The sequence below is a fragment of the Lynx rufus genome, unplaced genomic scaffold (genome assembly GCF_022079265.1).
Source record: "Lynx rufus isolate CCGP_SWC_20201006 ecotype Redwood Valley unplaced genomic scaffold, mLynRuf1.p SCAF_4, whole genome shotgun sequence".
NCBI lineage: Eukaryota > Metazoa > Chordata > Mammalia > Carnivora > Felidae > Lynx > Lynx rufus.
The window spans coordinates 29,515,090-29,539,098 of NW_025814856.1; the positions used below are offsets into that span (position 1 = coordinate 29,515,090).

Sequence of the window (24,009 nt, forward strand, 5' to 3'; positions counted from 1 at the left end):
TGGGAATTCTGCATGCTCCTCTGTCCCTTTAAAAAGTAGAAAAGTAGCTAAACCGAAACTGATTAGTGGAGGGCTTGCTAGTCTAGAAAAGCAACTAAGGCCGCTGTTACTTCCTGTATTTTGGGTCTTTTTGTCCTGTGGCCACAGGTTTGTCCTAATGGAACCCTTCAGTTTCAGTTAAGAGTCTTAAAGAGGACGTGGTGTGGTGGGTGGGCATCCTTAACCCAGAGGGTGACAGGTGTCTGTGGGTAGGGTTGAGAGAGTACCAGAACCTCTCAAAGCCTGTCCCAAGGCTGTCGTTGTGTCTCCTGGTTTTAAATACTAAAAACCCCAGACAGGAAGGGCAGGAAGTGGTTATGGAATTTATTTTCAGTTTTTGGGGAGAGGGTGCGGTATATATCTGAGAGCATGGAATCTGGAGTTGGGTGTGGGTTCAAATCCCAGCTCTATGACTTACGAGCTGTGTGACCTTCGGCAAATTACTTCGTCTCTCTGAGCCTCAGGTACCACATCAGCCAAAGGCAGAGATGCTAATAGATACTTACTTTAGCGGGTGATCTGAAGGTCAATGTACACAAGGTTCTGGGATGTAGTAGGCATGGAACGAATGGTAGGGAAGGTGATCAATTCATAAGCACATCTGGGGGGGCGGGGCTCTGCGTGCTGTGGGAAGTCAAGAATGGCGAGGTTGGAGGAGTAAAGCCTAAGGGACTTATTTCCTTTTGACTTGGCTCTTGTTCCTCGAGGCACAGGTGAGACCAGGGGGCTACATTTGGGGTCAGAGAGGGTTTTGAGTCTTATTGGAAACTACAAAGACGGATTCACACAAAACAGTTAGGACGTCTTTCACATCACAGGTAGGGCTTCCTCTTGTCACTTGGCTGAGGCCACTATCAGGAATCACAGCTTCTACCCACATGTCACCCAGTAAAGTGTCCAGGGGAGCATTTTCCCCAATTGCTCTTTTCTCAAGGCTCCTTTTCAAAATACCAACTCCCAAGGGAGAAAAGCCAGCGAACCAACAAGGTAGGTTGGCAAGAGCCCAGGATTAAGAGTGGACAATTCTCAAAGTGGCAAAACTAGTTGACCCTGAGACAGTCATGTCAAGGCCCACAGACTTGGTCTCTAGAACTGGGTGATGATTCTGTGTTCTTTGCAGTGTTGAGAGCCTGACCCAGTGAAAAAACATATGAGAAAGTGTTTCAGAAACTTTAAAGGGCTGACCACACACATCGATGAGTTAATTCTTGAGAGGGCAATGCATCTGAACACCCAGAATCAGCACCAGCACCCAAGGTAATTCCTAGATTCTCTTGCTAAGGATGCTCTTAAAACCCTACATTTTTCTTTGCAGTGTGGACTGCAACTGTAATTCTGTAATTTTGTGCAATGTCTGTCTCCCACAGAATGTCTTGCTCACAGCTGTGTCTCTAGTGACTCACTTGGTACCTGTCTTAGAAAGGGTGCTCAGGGAAAATGCACAGAAGGAAGGAAGGAGAGAAAACAAGTGACCAGTGATGGCTTCAGGGTCGTTCAGGAATGAGCAGGGAATGGCCAGATTGAGAAGCCATTGCATGAATCAGTCTGAAAGCCAACATTGTGAAAGCTCATTACTGCAAAGGCTGCTGGGTGAAAGGAAAATGGCCATTTGGGGCCATTAGAGGGATATGAGGAGGGGCGCCTGGGTAGCTCAGTCTGTCAAGCATCCGACTTCGGCTCAGGTCATGATCTCGTGGTTCGTGAGTTCGAGCCCCGCGTGGGGCTCTGTGCTGACAGCTCGGAGCCTGGAGCCTGCTTCGGATTCTGTGTCTCCCTCTCTCTCTGCCCCTCTCCCACTCATGCTCTGTTTCTTTCTCTCTATCAAGAATAAATACACATTTAAAAAAAAGCGATATCAGGAAAGCTTTCCAGATTTTGCACAATTAATGTTTCTACTAAATGATCCCTAAAACCAAATTTCTCCTGTCCATTCTGGATGTAGAATTTAGTTTGGGCAAAAAGTTGGTTTTCCTTTCTTTCAAGTCTCCCTCACCTACAATACCTAACACTTATGCTATGTTTTTCACTTGGCAAAACACATTCATGGACAGTTTCTTCTTTCAGCCACTCTGCAAAATGAGGGCTAGGAAGCATCTCTAATTTACAATTCAGAGCACTAAAACCCTCAGAATTTATTTGCTCATAATCTAGGCCAGAAGGCAGAGATGGCAGGACTCACATGTGGTCTCCTGAACTCCCAATTTTCCCTTTGGAACTCCCGATCTCCTCACCCATTGTAGAAATGTCTGAGGGACTCAAGCATCAGTGGTTGGGGCAGGTGCTGGTAAAATCATTCTTCTCAGCTGGAAACTGCCTCTTTTGCTCTGTGGAGTCAGTGCTTGGCAGTTGGTAAGAGTTTTGCTACAGCTGAAATGATCAACCTTTAAACACGCCTACTCTCCATTTACCACTAACATGCAGTTTCAATCCAGAGAATGACACCAGTCAAATTCTATTCCTTTCGAGGCAGTTTGGGAAGATAAGGCAAGCTGTATGTCATGAATGAAAACCATCCACTCTCCTACACACACCAGCCTTCAGTTTTTCATCAGATAACTGCTGACTTATACCTTGTCTTGTAGATCTCCCTCCCATCCCATAGTGATAGGAAAAAAACAGCTCGGAGTAAACTGTGGTCCTATTATTATTTAGAGTACTGTTTTGGTGTATCGTTTTTGGTTCTGGCCACTGAACTTTAAGAAGGAGGTTGACGAGAGGCGCCTGGCTGGCTCAGTCGGTTGAGTGTTTGACTTCGGCTCAGGTCATGATCTTACGGTTGGTGAGTCTGAGCCCCACATTGGGCTCTGTGCTGATAGCTCAGAGCCTGAAGCCTGCTTCAGATCCTGTCTCCGTCTCTCTCTGCCCCTTCCCCACTCACACTCTGTCTCTCTGTCTCTCAAAAATAAATATTTTTTTTAAAAAGTTAAAAAATAAAAAGAAGGAGGTTAACGATAAGGATCCAGGAGAGCCTTCTATAAGGAAAGTGAAAGCAGAGACATCTTGCCTAGAAAGGGAGGGCTAATGTGGCCTTAATTAAAGAGCATCCATGTAGAAAGACTAAGCTTTTTCATGGTGGTTCCAGAGCATGGAATCAGGACGGATGAGTAGAATGAAGGGCCCCCAGAGAAGGTTCAAACAGCTCTCTCAGTCCATCCAAGCACTGGTCGTCTCTGACGGTCGAGCAGCTCAAGCAGAGGCTATATAGGGTGCTCTGGATGTGAGCCTTCCCCTTGTGACAGGTTACATCTAAGGCTGCTTCCTGTTCTGACTCTAGTCTCCTTAAGAGGTAGGAAGCTTTCATCAGTTCTATCTTTTTATAGTAGATGTTGAGGTATAGCAGAGCGAATAAATTGGCAAAGCGAGGATCAGAGCTCTGGTTCCTGAACCCACTCCTGCCTACCGTCAACAGCGCTGCCTTTAAACATCACATTTATTTTCAGTATCCGTAGAATATGTTTTTGCCAGCTACGTTCCGAGAGGAAGGACCAGATCCTCTCAGCTCATGAGGGCTTCAGAATTATTGCCAAGGGTCGGAAAAATTCAAGTGCACACCAGACGCTGCCTCTAGATTAAATAAACAACAGGCCTTACAATGTACACAAGACACTTTTCCATTATATGTAGATATGATTTTAATGAATAAAACACACGTTTCTTTAAAAGTACTACCTGTTTCATAGAATTTTGTCATTCTGTATGTTTTCCCATCAGCGGTTCTAAAACGTGTATGTGTGTGTCTATCGGTGTGTGTACAATTTTTTCTTCTTTACCTTTAAATATTTTTTAAGTTTATTTATCTTGAGAGAAAGCGCGAGAGCTTGCGAGCAGAGAGAGAGGGAGGGGATCCCAAGCAGGGTCCGAGCTCTCAGCGCAGAGCCCACTACGGGGCTCAAACTCACAAACCGTTGGATCATAACCTGAGCTGAAACCAAGAGTCAGACACTTCACTGGCTGAGCCACCCAGGCGCCCCTCTTTTTTAACTTCAGAAGAAATCTTCCCAGTGAAGTGGCTAAGAGGATGAATTCGGGATTGGTGGGGTCAGAAGTCTGGCTTTGCTATTTTCTAGCTTGTGACTTTGGGCAAGTTATTTAATGTCTCTGAGCCTTCTCTGCAGATGGGACGCTCCTAATAGTACTCAAAGGGATACTGTATGGATTGAATGAGATAATCCATCTAAGAGTGTAGAACAGTATTGGCATGGGGTAGAAGCTACTGAGGGTGACTTTTCTTAGTGGTTACTGCAAATACTAGCTTATTTTATTAGTACAGATGGAGTGCATGCACCTTGTTCTGGTGATGGTGGTGACAGTTTCACCCCTCACCCCCAGCCCGTGGGCCATTTCTTGCCATAAAAAGGATGCTGGAATCTCCCCAGGTTACCAGCAGGTATCTGTGCTGACTCACAGTCTGGTATACTTTCTGCCAATTTAGTGACCATCCTATGTACTGGAGAAAACCTTGAGGCACACAGCAAAGATCTGTTCCCTAACTCAGGATGGCTGAGTTTATGCATGAGTAAGAAGGCAGCTTCCCAGGCCAGGGCGCTCACTTGTATTCAGTAACACATACCTACAGCTCTCCGGGACCAAGCCGGGTCTCCAGGTGCTCTGGGACACAGGAGATAAGGTGGGGGGGGGGCGCGGGGAAAGGGTTTGCCCCACAGACCGGTCTGGCACCTTTTCTAAGCAGGCATTCAACTGCCCTCAAGGGAGAGGCAAGAACTGTGACTTCAGCCAGATCTCATTTCCTGAAATCCTGATGGTCAGATGGCACGAAGAATACGCCTTCTCTAGCAGTACCATGGGCACCCACCCTCTCGCCCCTGACTGCCCAGATAGACTTTCCCAGTTCTGGGGTAGGAGGTCAGAAAAAGAAACACAAGGTAAGAGAGGCTGAGGGAGACCAAGGTTGATGGGAGGCAGACAGGCTGTCAGTGAACAACTTGTTCATGTTCTCATACACCCGAAGCAAGGAACACTTACTATGTACAAGGCACCAGGTCAGGGGCTGTGCTCCATCAGAAGGCATTTGCTCCATGATTCCTGGCCCCTTTCTTAGAGGATGTCTAAGTGCACAATCCCTCCAAACACAGAATGTGTCATGTCCATCCAACAACTAGTAACTATAAGTAACATTTCAGAGTGCTTATGACTTGCCAGGCAATGAGTCAGGGATACCACATTTGTTACACTGAATCCTCACGACAATACTTCAAGGGGGTCCTATTAATTATTCCATTTTACGATTGAAGAAACCAAGGCCCAGACAGATGAACTTGGCTTAAAGTCGTACAGCTAAGAAGTTAAAGCTTGAGACCGCCCATCTCCTCAGCTGCCCATTATTCAGTAAAATAAACCAAACAAATATTAAACCACCTTCACTGACCAGTCATATTGAAGTCTTGTTTTGTGTGCGTGTGAGTGTAGACACAACATAAAATGCTTCTCTGGGAACAATGTATGAGGGATTTGAATAATTATCTGCACTGACTCAGGACAGAAGGTCCAAAACGGTTTCCCTGGCCTGAATGTCCCAGCTAATTGCCTCGACCCTCCACCTGACTTAGCGTGTGTAGACAGGCTTAATGGTTTCTCTATTGAGCTCTTCCATTATTTTTCAGGTGCCCAAGGTAATCTTTTCATTGAACATTCACCATCCTGGGATTTTCACAATGCTGATGACTAAGGGATTTTCTTCTGCCCCGTCCTAATAAGGGGACCTGAGTTAATCATTGTGTGGCTTTGATAGGGAGCACCGTGGGGGCTTAAACCACTTCTCTTGCTTCATTAGGGGAAAAAGCAACCCAGGTGCAGACCACGAGGACCTCAGGGTTTGATACTATTAAATCAATGCACAGACAAAAAAAAAAAAAGTGGATTAGGCCCTTTTTGCAAACAGAAATCTGGTGGGTAAGACTCAAAGATGGAAGAAAAAAGAAATCTGAACAGATACCACTGCATTAGTGACTGCCTGAGCCCTCCTTTCTCCCCATGGTCTCTTAAGAAAACACCCACCAAGGAAATGATTTATTCTCTGCACAAGCTGACGCCACCCTGGCTTGTTTGACTTCACAAGCGCTTCGAGCTGATTTCTCTGCCTTTGCCTAGAAACTGCCAACCACAGCATCGCTTCAAGGGGCTAGCAACATTGACTTCAACATTTGGCTTTGAGATTACTGCTGTAAAGAAAACTTTGCTTGTCTTGTACCTTTCTCCATTTCTCTAATCCAGGCGATCATTAGAGATCTGGAGTATTATTACTATTTTTTGCAAGTTGAGGCAGTTCAGTGTGTAAAAATGTTACATAGGGCCACCACCATCCAGAAAATGATCACGTCTCTCAGGGTGAATTTTATCATCTATCACCATCCTCATGTCTATGGAAAGCAAGGACCTCTGTCTCTCTCTCTTCAGTACCTACACTGCCTGATATATGGCAGGGGATTGATAAAAATGTGTTGAATGCATGAACTTCTGGGTATGGCCCTCTGTTCTTAGAATCCAGGATAGAGGTTTCTAGTATTTTCTTGCAGTTGGTGGTTAAGTTACAACTGTCTTAAAGGACATTGAAGGAAAGTGTAGGCAGGAGCCATCAATTCAAAAGGAACTGGTATTTGTTGCCTCTGTGCAAAGAGCTGAAAGGGTCTCTTGTTCCTGTGTAGCACAGGCAGTCTGGTGCAGGAGTGGAGAGTGAGGGGGCATGAGTCCGACACAGAGACCGGCATCTGGTTCTGTTCACCACCAGTTGTGTGCCAGGTAATTAACTTCTCTAAGCATCAGCTTCCCCATTAGAATAGAGAGAGAGCGATAATAATACCTCCGGATGGGGTGGTTGGATGAATTATTAATAAAGACAGATTTTAAAAGCATTTAACATGTACAGGGAACTAGTCTAAGCATTTGCTCTGTATAGATGTGTTTAGTACATGTTAAGGATTAAATGGGTTAATGTATGCAAAAACCTCTGCACAGGGCCTGGCATGTAGTGTGCATTCAGTAAATGTTGGCTATTATTTTTACACTCTCTTTTCCTTCCGCCTCCAAAGGGACTGATTTGATTGGTCAGGTTCTAGGGCACTGCTCTGAGGTATGTTTCCTAGCTAGCCATATATCTGCACACTTAAATGAAGTGCTTCAGGTGAGAGGGTGTGACCTACGTTGCAGTAAGAGGCCTGGCTGTCTTACTTCTCTTCTCTGCTGGCTCAGTGCCTAGACCCTCTTTCTGATTCTATTTCTTCTTCCTAGAAGGAGATCCCAGTAGAAGAGAGTGACTCTCTCTAGACTTCTCTGCATTGGAATGCGGACCCAAAGCCCAGTTCACAATGTGGTTGCTTGTTCGCAAAGAAGCTTGCCATCATTTATTTTGCTCCCTCTATGGACATACCATTTCCTCACTGAAAAGTGGAGTCTCTTCCTCTACCCCCTTGAGTCTGCGCTGGCTTGGCCTGTGACTGCTCTGACCAACAGAACATGATGGAGATGACACCATGCCAGTTTCAAGCCAAGTCCTGAAAAGGGCTGGCAGCCTCTACTGCCTTACTCTTGAAAGTCAGCTGCCACAGTGTGACCTCCCTGACACCACAATGCTGCAAGAAGCCCAAGCCATTTGGAAAAGGTTGGCAGGATGAGATCCATATAGGTAGAAAGAAGTAGTATGAAGACACATCAAATTGTCAGCTATCCAGCCCCAGCCCAGCGTAGCTACCTGCTGAATGCAGCCCAACGAGCGACCCCAGTCAAAGCCACATGAACCACAGAATCTCCTAGCTGAGCTCTTCCCGGATTCCTAATCCACAAATTGTGAGCAAAAGAAAGTGATTGTCTTAAGCCACTAATTCTGGCGCAGTTGGTTATGCAGCAGTAGACAACCAAAACTTAATAAGGTGGTCCTTTATCTCATATTCCCCTACCTTTATCCATTGCATGTATTTCCCTGGAGGATGCTGTGGGGTGGTCCCTGATGGTCTAGGACAGGATTTGGGTATTTCTGGCTCTCCTGGCTATAAACACATTAATGACTAACCTGATTTTCACTTGATACTTAGTGATATTTGTTGAGCACATATGGGTGGGGTACTGTACCAGGCACTTTATGAATTATTAGCTCAGTCATCACTGTAGAACCCAGGCAGGCCCATTTCACCATCCCTGCTTAATAGAAGGATGCTGAGGCTCAACACGGTTAAGCAATTCTCAAGAGGTGAACCCGTAACTGGTGGAGCTGGAGTACAAGCCCAAATCTGGTTATAAAGTGCAGAGCCCTTTAATTATATCAAGTTGTTGATGTTCTGAAAAGGATGTGTCATTCTAAAACCACTTCTTACCTACTGACCACCCGGGATCTGGGAAAAGGAGAGCCTATTTTGTGGAATGTGTAGAGGCTTTGGGTCACGTAGATCTTGGTTCGATTATGCTCTATCACTTATTAGTTCAATGACCTTGGGAAAAATTATGAAACCCTCTATGCCTTCTATAATCTCATCTGCAAGATGAGGATAGCAATAACAATTCAGGGGGTTCTTCTGAGGTTGAACATGTTAACACGTCAAGTCAACAGTGCCTGGTACAGGGTAAGAGCTCAATAATCATTAGCTATTATTGGTAGTAGTGATTAATTCACTTGTGGTTAGCTGGGAGTTGACTATGCCAAGTGTGTTCCCCTCAATAGCTTATAGACTAAAGCTGGCAAACTATGGCCTGTGGGCCAAATCTAGCCTGTTGCTTGTTTTTATGTGGCCCATGAGCTAAGAATGGTTTTCACATTCTTCAGTGGTTGAAAGAAAATCCAAAGAAGAATAATAGTTCCTGAAATGTGAAACTTACAGGAAATTGACATTTCAATGTCTGTAAATAAAGTTTTATTGGACCACAGCCACACCCACTCATTTATATCTTATCAATAGCTGCTTTCATGCTACAGGGGCACAGGCTGAGCAGCTGTGACTGAGACCACATGGCCTATAAAGTAAAAACTACTTACTATTTTGTCCTTTTGAGAGGTTTTCAGACCTCTGGACTAGAACACGCTTAAGTGAGAGATAATGGAATGGAGGCGGGAAAAGAATCGCAAAATGTAAATGCCTAATCTTAATGTGACCATTAACTAGTTGACTGATGTCAGCTACTTGCCTAACCTCAGGTCCTTATTTATCATAATAGGGTGCCAGGCTGAGGATTTTCTTTTGACTCCTTCTAGAATTAAAAAAATATGTCTTTCAGATGGTACAAGGCAGGTTGGTTCTAGGAAGAATGTGGGATAGAAGTACTTCCCACACCTTGAAAAAGTTGTAAATACTCTAGTAGTAAAACAAGAGGCTTATTAATATTGTAGTATTAATAAGAGCTCTGGACATGAGGCTCCAGGAAAAATATAGTACCCTGGAAAAGGAAAAGTACTTGAGATATATAAAGACAACCTACACAAGTACAAGAGAATATAGCATGGCCCAGTGGGTAGACTTGGCAAAGAGATAAAAGGATTACCATAGGTAGCTTGTGCTAAGTATCCACCCTATGCCAGACCCTGTTTTCTGCGTTCTTCATCCAATGTAATATTCCCAGCACCCTCTACCTGCAGCCCTCTTCATCTGCATCACTTTGGGCTGTGGGGAGGATTCACAAAGATAATATGCATAAAGAGGCACAATACAAAGATGAGGCAAACGCTCAGGGTATGCTAGCTCCTAGACTGCTACTGCTGGAATGAACAGCCCAAAGGAACAACCTTTCTGTGGCCAAAGAGTAAGCCCCTCTGTGAACCTACCCTGAGTCCCGACATTTGCCCATGTCCTTCCTCAGCTTCGGGTTTTCATTTTCTTTTTTGAGGCAGAAGTGCAGTCAGAAGGGTTGACATCTAAATGCATATGGCCCCATGAGAAGCATTGTTCAGGCCAGTGATGTGGGAGAAGCTGTGACCACATCATTGATCAGCAGATTGGAGACAGCTGGGAAAAGATATGGGGGTTTCTAGAGGGGAGAAGAGGCAGTAGAGGGAAGTGGTTGAAAGCACAGACTTTGGAGTTGGGTCACATGGGGCCAAATTCTAGTTCTTCTCCTTACTAGACAAGGTCCTTGACTTTTCCATGGCTTGCATCCCTCATCTATAAAATGGGGATAATACTACTTTTCATAGAGCTGTTGGGTTTTTAACTGAGTTGGCAGATCAGTTCCCAGGGCATAGTAAATAAGAATTATGTGTCTGCCATTATTATCCTTCCTGCTGAAAAAACCAGCTGGTTCTCAGTAATTATATTTGTGTATTAAGCTTGCTCTGGCCCTGCATTATCCAATAGCTACATGTGGCTATTTAAATTTAAATGACTTTGGGGAACCTGGGTGGCTCAGTCAGTTGAGTGTCCGACTCTTGATTTCGGCTCAGGTCATGATCTCACAGCTCATGGGTCTGAGCCCCTCGTCAGGCTCTGTGCTGCCAGTGCACAGCCTGCTTGGGATTTTCTCTCTCTCCCTCTCCCTCCACCCCTCCCCTCCTCACGCTGTCTCTTTATCTCAAAATAAATGAATAAACGTCACAAAAATGTAAATGAATTCGAACAAAATACAATTAAAAATTCAGCTTTGTAGTTGTACTAGCCACATTTCATGAGCCACGTGTAGCCAGGGGCTGCTGAATCAAAGCAGTTAAGATACAGAATATTTCCACCACCGCAGAAAGTTCTATTCGACGGTACTGAGAGACTCAAGAGACATTCATAATAATAAAGGTTGTTACATTTTTAAATGTTAAGAATGAAGAGATGTGCCATTCAACCCTGAGTTGACAAGAGGACAAGAGATCAGTTGGAAGAGGAAGCAGGGGAAGGAAAAGAGCACTGGTGTCAACAGCCTCCTTGGGTGGATGAAACAGGAATTAAAAGTAGGTGGGTATTATTTAAAGTTATCAAGATGCCAAGAGAGGAATGGCAATATTAATAAAAACCATGACAGGAAGAGGGAGGGGGCGGGGTGTAAAATAACAAAGTGAGCAAAAGCCCCACCTATAGTAGGGAGTCAAATAATCTCTCAGACCACTAAACCAAGAAATAGCAATGTAAGAACAGTACTTGGAGCTATGATGATAAAAAGAAAATTGTTTCAAGGGGCTCTTCTGGGGTCAGGGATTAAGGCTGCAAAGGGGTAGGACAGAGAACTGTTGTTTCTTTAAAAAAAGATATTACTATGAGTGACTGTACTATTTCATTTTTAACCCTCTATGTATTTCTTCTATAAAAAATTCCTGAAACAAGAACAAAACGAGTGGTAGAATTTTCAACATTCTGGTGGAGAATGGCATTTTGCAGGAGGAATTTGTCTCCTCTAGAGTAACTTCTTCAAGGTTTTTGGTTGACGGGAATGGGATTCCGGGTTATGTCCTCTACAAAGGCAAAAAAAAGCAAAACCTAGCAACCCCTCCCCCTCCCCCCCCATACATAATCTGGATGCTCTAAGTGCATCTTGGGAAGATGAATACATTGTTGGTGCCAACCGAGGGACTCACTGCCTGGGGGAGACAGAATGTACCAGTGGGTGGATGTACTGGGACTCTGTGTGCGGGTGAGCATTTGAGCAAACCTCAGTGGCTCCTGCTTGGGGCCAAGTGACAATCATGGTGAAAGCCCCTTACAACATTTTCTAAGGACTGGAGGAAAGTATGACCCTTGAAATATATCTGGAATCATGGACAGCATGATGGATTCCCGAGCTGTGTCACCAAGGGGATGAAACACCTTCTCTGCTGGCCGAAGATCAAGGGTGTTTCTGGCCAATTATGAAGTGCTGTGCGCACCTAAGTGCCATGTAAACGCCACAGAGAGGCACATACGTCGTGAGGCCATCTTCCCTTACTTTCCTTTTTAAAAGGGCCTGAGTTTATAAGTGCTGTTTTTACAGATGTGGGAACTGTGACACTGACAATTCATTATGGGTAGCTCACTGGGTGGACGTTGCTCAGAAAAGCGTGCATTTAAAAGAAAAGAGTGAAACATTGAAATGTTTAAAAATAAGGTTTCCCTCTGTTGCTTATAAATGGAACCAGTGTTTGAAAAAATTTTCAGATAACAGAAAGTGAATACTGGAGTCCAAGTCTGCACTCTCTTGCGATCTCAAATACTGGCTCTGTGAGTTTGGGAAAAGCCACTGTTTAGTTTTCTCAGACAACATAGAAATACCTAATACCCGATATACATGGTCATATACAAAAATATGGATGTATTTACCAATGACTGAATGCCTGACACCACCTTATTCAATTCTTATCACAACCCGACTTCTCATCATACAAACGAAGGAACTGTGGCTCAGAGTAGTTAAACTGCTCTCCTCGCGGAACACAGGTAAGAAGTAATAGAACTAGGATCTGAACCCTGGTGGGTCTAACTTCAAAGGATCCGCTACTATATTATGCCACCCCCTATGTTGCCTTACGTTATTCACAGGATAGTTTACCGAAGTCTGAAGATAAAATCCAGATGATGACAGTGGAGGTGCTTCAAAAAGCAAGCAACGTCCTATAATGCTGATATTCACCTGTTACCCTGCACAAGACCTCATACATCACTATCGTGTAACCATCATGCATATTCTGAAATGACCTCTGAGGACCTCTGTGGGGCTGGAGGAAGGTGGGAGAGGGCCCAGGCTTTCCTGGAAAGCGTCCTTAGGCAAGATCACGAAAACCTCAAATTGTAGGGCTGCTGGTTGATTGCACGGCTTCTGTGCATGTTCATAAATATTGATTGTGATTAAACTATTATCATAGTAATGAGGCTAATAATGCCTCCTACAGCCCATCCCACCACACTACTCAAAGTCCCTACCTTTCATTAAACAAAGAGCTGCTGGCACTGCTGGGGAGTTGGGCAAGAGGCAGGGAAGTGATCTCTATTAAGCAAAAGCATTCTGTTTCATGCGCTGATTAAGAGCCGCAGCCCTCATTAACGAGAATTGTTCGGATCTCCTGTTGCTCAGGGTACTGTGCTCCGAGACTGGGTCCAGGAAGTGTATGTTCTCATCTCTCTTCCCCCCTGGGGCTTCCGAACAGATGCCCTATTGAAGTAGACATGTTTTTCCTTCCAGTTTCCCTCATTTCTGTCCCAATCCTTCATTCCCAGAGAGGATTTCGGCAAGGCTCAGGGCCTCCTTCAAGCCCTCCCTTTTAATGCTACTAAGACTTAGCAATGGTTGCATGCTTATTTATTATTTGCCTGGCATAAGGCTAAGCAATTTATAAGTAATTAACCCTGACAACGGAGGGCAGGATGGTGATTATCATTTATGGAAGAGGAAACTGAGGCTCAGAGAGGTTTAACAGCTTCCTAAAAGACACAAAGCTGGAAGTATCATGTGGCTTCCTTGGACCCCAGAGTCTGACCTCTTAACGAGGCTGTCCTGCTTTTCCATTTGTCTATTTACTTGGCATGCTCTCATTTTAGGAGAAACTTGGAAGTATAAATCAGAAAATTTCAATTTTATAAAATCTCCAAGCAAGGGGGAGCCTGGGCTGCTGTGTCGGTTGAGCATCCGACTCTTGATCTCAGCTCAGGTCGTGATCTCATGAGTTCAAGCCCTGTACTGAAAAAAATAATAAATAAAATAAAATCTCCAAACGGGTACAAAGGCTTCTTTTTATTTGATGGTAAGTAGGGGCCTCTGCCCACCTCTGGCATTTTTGGGTTTTGCTCTGCCTTTGGAACACTAAAAGGCCCAACGGAGTGCAAGCTAGAAGAGGGTAAGGACCATATCTCACCTGTGTCCCTGGCTTCTGCCCGACCTTGGTGCTAAGCAAATGAGGGCCGTGCTGTCATGACACGACAGTCATGTTTCTGCACGAGGGGATCACCTGGCGGCCTGATGTCCTCCGCTTCTCCCTTAGCAGCCTCAGCCTGAACTTGAGGGCACAAGTTGTTTATATCACCACTGCCAGTGACAACCTATCAGTCACTGTAGGTCCGCTATACAGTGGAGAATTCGTTTTTTTTCTGCTTTGTCCTCATCTCAGGTAAAGAGTTGGCGAAAACGAATGGACGGGTTTTGTGTCTAAACCAGAGGTTCAAGTCGTTTTCCTTCTCTGGTCTCAGTTTACACAGCTGCAAAATAGGGCTGCGAGAAGGTATCACAAGTTCCCAAACTTCTGGCACCAACACCGCTGTCCTGATTTTGGCTACGGCCCATGTGGCGTCTGTACTATATTTTCTTATATACTTAATTTCTTCTTTAAATTGGCTCACTTTTTAAAGACTTAATTATAAAGAGAAGATGGGTATCACTGCCATACACAGAAAATCAGCAGTAAGATAAAATCAAGAGGAGAAGGAGGTAAGAGTAAAAGTACACAAAACACAAAAATAAAATGATGACATTCTAGGTAGACACGGTTGCCTGTAGGGGGTGCTGAACCCAAGGCCTGCTCGTTCTTTCTCTTTGTTACACACAAATATGTGATATTTTAGGGAAGTGTGAGAGGCAGATTATCACTCACTGGAAACTTTCTCCTTGATATAAAGATAAACATGAGAAGAAAATGAAAGAGGGTATAATTCTCTTACAATGGGATTGGTGCTATTTCATGTGGCGTTTTTGTGGCGTCCAATATCATCTCAGGTAGCAGGTGGTGTATCTCCTGTGCTTGGGAAACACTCAGGGATATGTTAGTAGAAAGGAAGAGGGAGGAGGAGGAAGAGGAAAAAGAGGGAGGCAGACAGCACGCTGTTTGGTAGCCTCTGCCAATTCTGTGGTGCAAACGATTTGACCATGGTCAGTTTCAAGCTCCCGGTGGGGCATCACTAAACGCAGAGCTGCGAAGAGATGTGGAGAAGTGGCTGTGCCCAGCAGGTAGGAACGGAGAAGATTCCAGTACAACACTGGAAACGCTGGACCAGAAAAATCTCAAACGTTCCTTCTGTCGCATGCCCTCTAGATAGCAACTTCCAGACAACAAGAGATAGGGTCTTCAAAAGAAGATCTTCCTATCTTTACAACTCCTAGCTTAATAGTTTACATATAGCAGTCATAGAAAACATGGTAGCAGGTCAAGCGATTGGTTCTAGTACTCAGCACTCAGTGACGTAACCACAGTAATAACCATAATAATAACAAAAGCTAACAAGTATCAGATGCTTACCTCATCCCGGGTATATAACATTTTCTCACTTAACTCTAACAACATCGCATAATTTAACTCTCATTATTATTCCCATTTTATAGGTCAGTAAGCTAAGGCCAGAGGTTAATTAATCTGTCCAGAATGACACTCCAGTAAGGGACAGAACTGGATGGACAAGTAACCTAGTTGTATAACGAAATAAACCTGATTCGACCTAAAATATGCACGGGGGATGGGTTATTCAAGTCTGGTTAACTGAATATTTTGATTCATAGGTATTCTAGAGGCTATGTGTGAATGAAAAATTCTGGAAGAATTAAAACAAAACACTAAATGCTAAAATACACTAAACTTAATGGAAAACATCTCTGATGAATCCAAGTTTTGAGTATCAGAATGTGCCGAAATAGAAGCTACAGGAGAGTCTTGGTTGATCCTGTTCTGAGTAGTGATTTGGGTTGCTTAGGAGAAATGGTTAATAAGCCAAGGACTAAACAGGTGAGAAAATGGTTGAAAGTGCTAGATCGGGTGAACCTTCTTACAGGTGTAGGCTGAAGGTAAGACTAAGAAGGGGTATTTACTGAGCTGCCACAATGTGCCAGGAGACTGCTCACTATAGTTCTTTTTTTTTTTTATTTTAAAATGTTTACTTATTTTTGAGACAGAGAGACAGGGAGACACAGCACAAGTGGGGGAAGGGCAGAGAGAGAGACACACACAGAATCCGATGCAGGCTCTGGGCTCTGAGCTGTCAGCACAGAGCCCGATGGGAAGCTTGAACTCATGACCTGAACCGAAGTCGGATGCTTAACCGACTGAGCCACCCAGGCGCCCCTGCTCATCGTGGTTCTACTCATCTCATCCACTCCCTGACATACGCCATAGCACCCCCACTCAACAGATGAAACAACTGAGGCTCAACAAATGGCCAGTAACTAGCCCGCATTTCTGTTAGCCTGGGCTTCACAATCCTCCCTCTCCCTCTCACTTTCTGGTGACCGGCGTCCCCCTGCAAGTGGTTTGGAGGTTAGGGCAGCATCTCTGACTTTTAATTTCAGAACAATTATCTCATGTTTGGAGCCCCACGTGTCTTCATTACGTCTTTCTTTCATGGCTGTCAGTTCTGTGACCTGGTCACTCAGCACCTGACGGTCTGAAGAAAATACCATGTCTGTCTTGTGTTCATCTGTCTACCAAAGGATTTAAAGGGGAATGGTTAACTTTGGATGCTTATTTTTTTTCTTCTTCTTCTTCTGAAAAAGCTTCTGAAGGGCTGCTTTGGACAGCAGGGTATGTTAATTGTCAGCTGTGTTTTCAAGGCATGAACTGGAAAGGAGGAGGATGTCCTACTAGGTGATAAAATTATCTGAAATAAACCCCAAAGTGGATGTCAAGTTCTGAGCCATTGGGGAGTGGCTGATGAAAGAAGTCGGTAGAAGGCACGGCAGATCGGTGCTTTAGAGTTCTTGAACACGTCAGAGCATGGTGCTTTTCTGGTCTATGCGAACAAAAACCATTAGACAAAATAAGTCTTGCCTTCTGATGGTGGTCCAAAGCTTCAAAATCAGACTACAAACACGACGTCAGCCGGTAACAGTAGCTGGTCTCTCGGGGACCTCTCTTCCCTTCTCCAGCTAAATTAATTTTGATAATGCCCCTTAGCAAACCCTTAGATACCATAACCATGGGCAAGTTGCTTCATGAACATGCTCCAGACTAGCTGCTCCCTAGCTCTATCCCTACTTTAGTCTGACATTTACCCGGGTCACAATGAACTTCTGGTTCCCACAATGCATGGGACCTTCCCTTCCTCCTCAGTGTCTTTGTGCCCTGCAACACTCCTTCTTCTCTTATTTGCTACATCCATCAGACCTCACCTCAAACGCCATGGCCTCCCAGATGATGTTCGGTTCCTTTAGGCTACCGCCCCATTGCATCAGCTACTTCTCCCTCTCTCTGAAAACTTGCCACGCGTGTGACTTACTTGTTGAGACTGTATCTCCCTAATGAGAATATATACTAAGAGGCATTATCCGTCTTGGTCATTGGTAAGCTCCCAGTGCCTAGCAGCAAGTAAGTACTTAATAAACGTGTGTTGAATGAAGGACTAATGTGAAACTGAAGATTATCTGGAAAGCACAAAAGAAGTAGGGGGCTTTTGAATGTCTATTCCTTTGGTTTTATTGCAAACCATGTGGCGGGTAAATTACTTACAAAATACTTTTACTGGTAAGGTGTGAAAAAAATAGAGGACTCTTTCCCTTAGAAATGGTATCGCTAAGTGGATTGTTCCCGGGAGAGTCACGAATTGATTCCATTTATGAGTTTCTGGCTTCTGTGGGGAATAACATTCTGAAGATAATAAAAGAGTAAATCTAAGGTGGAGTCTTAGTAGTTGTATGACTTTGGACAAAAAACTCAACTCTCTCATCTGTAAAATGGGGATAATAATTGTATCAATTGCATAGGGTGATTGTGAGAATCGGATGAGAAAATGCACGTAAGTCACTCAGCACACTGCCTGGCACATAATATATGTTCAATAAAGGTCAGCTATTACCAACATGGTTGGTGCTTCTGTCCAAGGCAGGCACCTCCACTCTGAAGGGGGGAAGTCAACTGACTTGACTCACACGGATTCAGCGTCTGATAATCTAAGGATGTTGCCTTCTGAAGGTAGACCAAGACCTCTCTGTCTACACCATCATCACCAGCCCATAGTATAAAAAGCCATGTCTCCTCTGCTGGGCATTCCCTGAAGCCAGAGCAAAAATGGCACATCGCTGGAGATAACAGTAACAATTACGAACACTCGCCCCATGCTAAAATTTGAACTGCTTCCTGACCAAAATAGTCTGTGCACAGAAGTGAATTCTTTTGATCCAGTTCTGGCTTTTGACCAAAGTGGCAGTCTTGTTCTTTGGCATGACCTCAAGAGCTCTGCACAAAAGCCGTCTACGCTGCTGGGTGATCCACACTAACACCAGTCCTGGTCTCAGATTCTAGCAGGAAGAAGCATGTCTACTTTGTTTCATTTCTAAGTGACAAACCAATTAAAAGGCTGGCAAATGAAGAGGGAAAAAAGGTGGATGAGGGTAATTTGAGACCTAGGGGATTGTGCATACCGTAGTGTTTGGGCCCCTGACAGCTTTTAATAGGGCTTTACCCTGCCTGACCAGAGTGGCTTCCAGGGTTCCATTGTGACCATCTCAAATGGCTGGCTTGATGGGGGAACCTGGAGTGAATTCTCGGGGCCTTCAGAGGATTTGAGGTAATTATTCTGTCTGCCAGGGGAGAGGGTGTGGGCTCCTCCTACATCATCACCCTTCCTTAAAGGCTCCGGAGGTTAGTGGGAGAGAGCATGCTGGTCGAACTAGAGGACTTAACCTCTCCGAGCCTCCGTTTCATTGTCTGCAGGCAGAAGAGCGTTGTTGGAACGGCAGCGTTCAGAGGATTCAATGAGAAAAATATATTTAAAGCACTTAGCCCTGTGCCAGGCACTTAGCAAGTGCTTAAAGAATAGCGTTGCTCCTGTAGCTATTTTAGACTTTGGAATTCATCTAATAAAACCATCATCATATTATGCCGAGGGGAACTGAAAGCCAAGGTGGGGTCCCATGTTCCAGGTCACACAGCTCTGGGGTGAGGGGCAGGGCTGGGGCCCCAGCCTGGGTCTCCCCTCTCCGGGCTTTTTGCTGTGTGCCACTGGCCTCTCAGGACCACTCGGCACAGCGGAACTCTTCAGGACCTCACCGCGAGGGACCTTCCACTTTGCTCCTTCCATTGAGTCTCTGCCCCCAGCAGGTGCTCAATCTCTAAGTCCTGTCCATGCTACTTCCAAAATATGCTGCAAAAATGCCTCCTGCTTTCCTGCCTCCTGGTCATTGCAATTGCTGCTCTGTCTAGAAGATTCTCCCCTCTCTTCAGCTGTGGCTGGCCCCTCTTGGTTTCAGTCCACGTCTCCTCCTCAGAGACCTTCCGTGACCATCCTAGCTGAAGCAACACTACCCCCCACCTCCTCTCTCTCTTTCTCTCCCTTTCTTTCCACTCTGTGGCCTGTATGGCACAACCCCTACCCTATACTTTTTTTCCCCTTTTTTATTGTCTGTCTCTCTTCCTAAATGTAAACTCCAAAAGGACAGAGAACATGTGTCCCTTGCTCAATGCTGTGCTCCGGCACCTAGCACAACAGCACTTGGTAAATACGTGCTGGGTGAACGAGTGAATGAGAGAATGAAGGAGCCAGTGGCTTCCAGAACTAGCATATTTGCTAACACCTGGATAGGCCCAAGGAAAGGATTTTAATTTGTTCGGAGAGGGACCTAGGCACCTGCTTGTCGCCCTCCCTGGCCTCCTAAAAGAACAGCGTGAGGCTACCCACCAGACAAGGACCCTTCCAAGCAGGCAACCCACACAAAAGCACATCTTGCAGTCAGGGGAAATGGGCGGATAGTTGCTAATTGCGACTTCCAACTGGGCTGATCTTTCGAAAGTTCGAAAGGCGCCTGCCTCCAGAAATCCCAGGCTGCTCCTGCTGCTGAGGCTGCGGAGGGAGGAGAGGAGGGGCGCGCCTGGACGCCTCTTGGGCTGGCACGAAGAAGCCACATCTCCTCCTCCCTCCTCCCCCCCCACCCCCCAGCTCCTCTCCAAGAGAGGAAGCAATGCAGATGGAGACGAGAAATAAATATTCCTGCCTGCTCCGTGCCACTGCAGACGTTTTCCAAAATGTCTGGCTTGGACCATGAAACCAAGCCCACCCAGGAAAGGAGGCGCTCAGCGGGAGAAAGAGGGGGAAAGGGTGGCATATTTGTCGATACTTGTCAGCTTTCCGGGGGGCACAGCACATGGCTCAGCCTTGGCAGCCCCGCTGAGGTGGGGACGTGGTAAGTGCACAGTAATACTTGAAAGATTGAATCCGAGATGGGAGCAGTGCTAAGGGAAGCCTTGCCAGGGCGTCGGCACCTTCTCGACGCCTTTGTCCAGGGTCCCGGGACTCACAGCTGGCTCTCTCATCGTTGGTTCCCAGGCTCTTCCCACGACGCCTGCTGCCCCTGCTCAGCTCTTTCCCTTCCCCTCCACTCCACTCTGGCGTGAGTCACACAACTGGGCCGCAGGAAGTCTTCAAAGGCCCCTTGAAATTTGGGCAGGAGCTCAGCATCCACGTGTGCAGATGGATATTCCTGCCACTTCTGAGCACAGCTCGTGTTCTCCAACGCTGGAATACCAGCAGGAGATGAGAACAGAGGCTGCAAATGATAAGTGGGTGCTTTTGGCCGTGGGACGGCCAAGTGTGTGGGAGAAGTGTCACTAAGGAAGGGAAGTCACAGGCCCAGCAACAGGCACCCAAGTGTTCTGCAGTTACGGGACTTCACTAGGCATGCTGCGAGGCTGCAAAATGTCTCCGAAAAGGGAGAGGAGAGCATGAGAATTTCAGCTTGAAAACTCCTCAGAGGATATGCTAGGCCTTCTTTGTGTCTCACCCTCTCGTGAGACTCCCCCTGGTACCCCGTCCTGCACGGCTGCCATGGACCACCTTCCGCTAGTTCTCTGGGTAAGTCAGTCATTAGGGTGGGGCCTAACGGATGGGCTGAGTTCTGCTCCGTGAAGAGCAGAGGGGCTTTCCCGGTTTGCACTGGTTCGAGTCCAGGGCGGTAAAAACACTTGCTCGAAATGAAGACTCAAAGAAAGTGAAAGCTTTTGTGGGTGTCAGGGGAATGTTTTCCAGAAGAATTCTGCCTCTTTCCACCATTTCCATGACTTCACTGAGGGATGAAAGATTATCGAATATTTCCCACTCATCTGCCCATCTGCCTTCCAGTGCTAAGGCAACTGCCAGCTGAATCCCACTCTCTCCAGGAAGTTCTTCAAGGGTGGGGGGTGGGGGGGGCGTGGGGGGAGCTGGCAGAAGACCTGGGTCCCTGTCTCCACTCTGCCCATTGCTGTGTGACCTTAGACAAATTACTTCCCCTCTCTGGGCCTTGTTTTTGTTGTTGCTGTTGTTTGTTTGTTTGTCAAAGGAGTGGCCGGATTGGTTTCCTTTCGGCTGTGACACATTGTGGGTGGTTCTACGGAGTGATATTGGGTAGATTTCCTGTTGTCACCATCCTCTGGCCCGCCCCACCGTTACCACTAGATTCTGGGAACTGGGGCCACCACACTTCTGGGGTTGAGTTCATTCCTTACACGTGGGAAGTTGAGAGCTGCTAAGTAAAATATCCTGGATATGTGGATACATGGATACTATCTAGAATTGTTTTAAATGTCTTCTGTCTACCTGTCCCTTAATTCCCAGAAAATCTAATGCGCGGGAAATACCAATGTAAGGCATATTTAGGAAGAACTTGTGTGCATGTTTGTTTGCACTGTATAATAATCATGTTTTATCATCTTTTATTAAAAGTAGCCTCCATTTGTTGAGAACTTACTTCGTGCTAGGACTATGCTAGACTCTTCACTTACAATATTATCTCCCCAACAGCTCATCCCAGCAGATGTTATCCACTCCTCACTCCCATACATCATGGTAGTTGGCCATAATTAACACACATATGCCAACACCAAAACCAAAATTATATAATAGCGCCCCTCCCCAAGGCCAAAAGCAAACCCAAAGCACAACTGAGACTCGGAGAGGATGAGACAGCTACTCAAGATCACATAGCTGGTTAATCCTGGCAACAGGATTTGAAGCCGGTTCTGCCAGATCCCAAAGATGATGATGATATGCTACCTCCTACCCCGTGCTGGGCCTCATCTTGGCATTCAATGCCTTTCTAGGAGGTTCTTCATACATTAATGCTGTTTTAAAGACGCAGGGATAGTAGGTCTTAAATTGATTGCCTTTCTTACGTCAGAGGAAAACAGCTGGCCTCAGAGCGAGCAAAAACCCAGCTATCAGAAACGTCAAGAAAAGATACAGTTGTCATCGCCACCGAGCACAGAAGGTGGGAGAACAAGGCCCCCAAAGCAGCCCCTTTACGGTGACCATCTCCATTGGTCATTGACCTGCAGAGAATGAGGCTGGCTTCCGCCCACAGCCAAACTCACTTCTATGCCCATGCCCGATCCTGGCGCAGAATTAGAGCCCCTCACAATCTGTACGGACCCAGTCATGTGCTTCAGAGGTTGTAGACTCCAGTGTTCCCAAGCCCAGGCAGGTACACGAATGAGCAAAACAGCAGCTGCTACAGGAAACTGGCAAACGACCGTCTGGTCAATGGGGCCCACGGTGACCAGCAGACCACTGGTCTGAGATGCTCAGAGCTCTTAAGTGTCCCTTTTATAAAGAAAGCCTGGAATATGGACATCTCCGTGAATCCTCCCGCGTTGTAAATATAGGCAACTAATTCAGTTAGGAAAAGTGTACCTGACCCAGTGAGGACCAAATAAAACGTATTCGAAAGCTCTGTCTGACCTGTAGGTCTCTATTTGCAACGTTTAAATTTTACAGATGGGCAAGTGGTGACCCAGAAACATTAAGTGATTTTCCTGAGATAACTAACACGGGCTCGGGCCAGCAACTCTCTTTGGGATGTATACATATGGAGACGTATGTGTATGTGTGTGTACATGCATATACATAACATACATATTGTGCATTCTCAAGTGAAAGAAATGATTTTGGATTACCTGCGGTTATGAAAGGTCCTGCTTATTGTCATGTTATATTGGTAGCTGACCTTAATTCACATGCACACACAAACCAACACCAAAATGACACATTGGCACCCCTCCCCTAAACCAAAACCCAAACCCACACTAAAACAAAAACCAGGCAAGGAAGAAGCTCTTTACTTACGGTAAATGACAAAAAAGAAGAAAACAAAGTCCCTTCGTCATATCTGGATAATTTTGCCAGTACTCCTTCCAAGATAGTAACGAACTAGTAAAACAGCAAAAAAATAGATAGATATATATATATTATTTCAAACTCTAACTGTTCACACTAAGGAGCAACATTCCCAACCAGCCAGAGACTAGCAGTGACCTCACTTGCTTTTGCGTTCTAAAATATTATTTGATTCCCGCTTTTGGGGAGAGGAATAGATTGCTTTCACAGAGAAATATTTGACTTATCCGGCTTTCTCTTCATTATTATGTGATTGCAAATACAGAGTGTTACAGAAGTACAAAGTGACAAAATATTATTGAGTTGCATACAGCATGCGATAATATTAAATGCACTTTTCAAAATCCAAAACTGCGCAAAGCAGTTTTTACGTTACATATTAGCACTACATTTAATCCAATCTATTTTTATTTGTATTTTATCAGTAATTTGGGGGAAACAGAAGTTTAGCACTGGCAAATATAAATGTCTTCCCATTCAGCATTACTTAGTTAAAATTCTATAATTCATGAGGGTGACTGAAATAGCTTTATCTGACTTTTATGTTTTATTATGACTCTCACTGCATGAGAAACGAGGGAAAAGGGGGTTTTCAGGATGGCAGAATTCCTTATTACCGTTTAACTTTCTGTATTTAAAATCTAACTTTGTCAGCGCTGAAAAACAAAACAAACACTTTTCCTATAACCTAGTCGGGGGACAATTTCTTATGAAGTTAACACACGCCACTTCATCGATTCATCTTCACGCGGCTTGCAATCATCAGAAAAAATCATTCTGACTTGAGCCTGGGTGATGTACGATCTTGTTTCCTGAGAAATACAAGTATCCAACTGAACTTTTTAACGTGTTACATTTTAATGGGAATGCAGATCTAACAAAGCAATGTTCGCAATGAAACATTTCACCTGAAGCTGAAGGTTACCTTTGCAACCAAGAGTGTTATCATTTCTTTAACAGCTTCTTCAATTAGTTCATCTATTTTTGAATGGTATTGATGCTGAGGAACACAGAAAGACAAATA

At 45.1% G+C, this 24,009-nt stretch overlaps 1 protein-coding gene across 13 annotated transcripts in view; it reads right to left on the reverse strand.

Annotated features, from left to right (window-relative positions):
* The window catches only part of CADPS (calcium dependent secretion activator), a 477,681-nt gene that overhangs the window by 46,325 nt on the left and 407,347 nt on the right, over positions 1–24,009 (reverse strand). For all 13 annotated transcript variants that reach the window (XM_047095935.1, XM_047095936.1, XM_047095938.1 and 10 more), the window contains 2 exons: positions 23,911–23,985; positions 22,935–23,018 (listed from right to left, as the gene is read on the reverse strand). In XM_047095935.1, the coding sequence (XP_046951891.1) occupies positions 22,935–23,018; positions 23,911–23,985 (159 nt within the window). The remainder of the gene's footprint in view (positions 1–22,934; positions 23,019–23,910; positions 23,986–24,009) is intronic.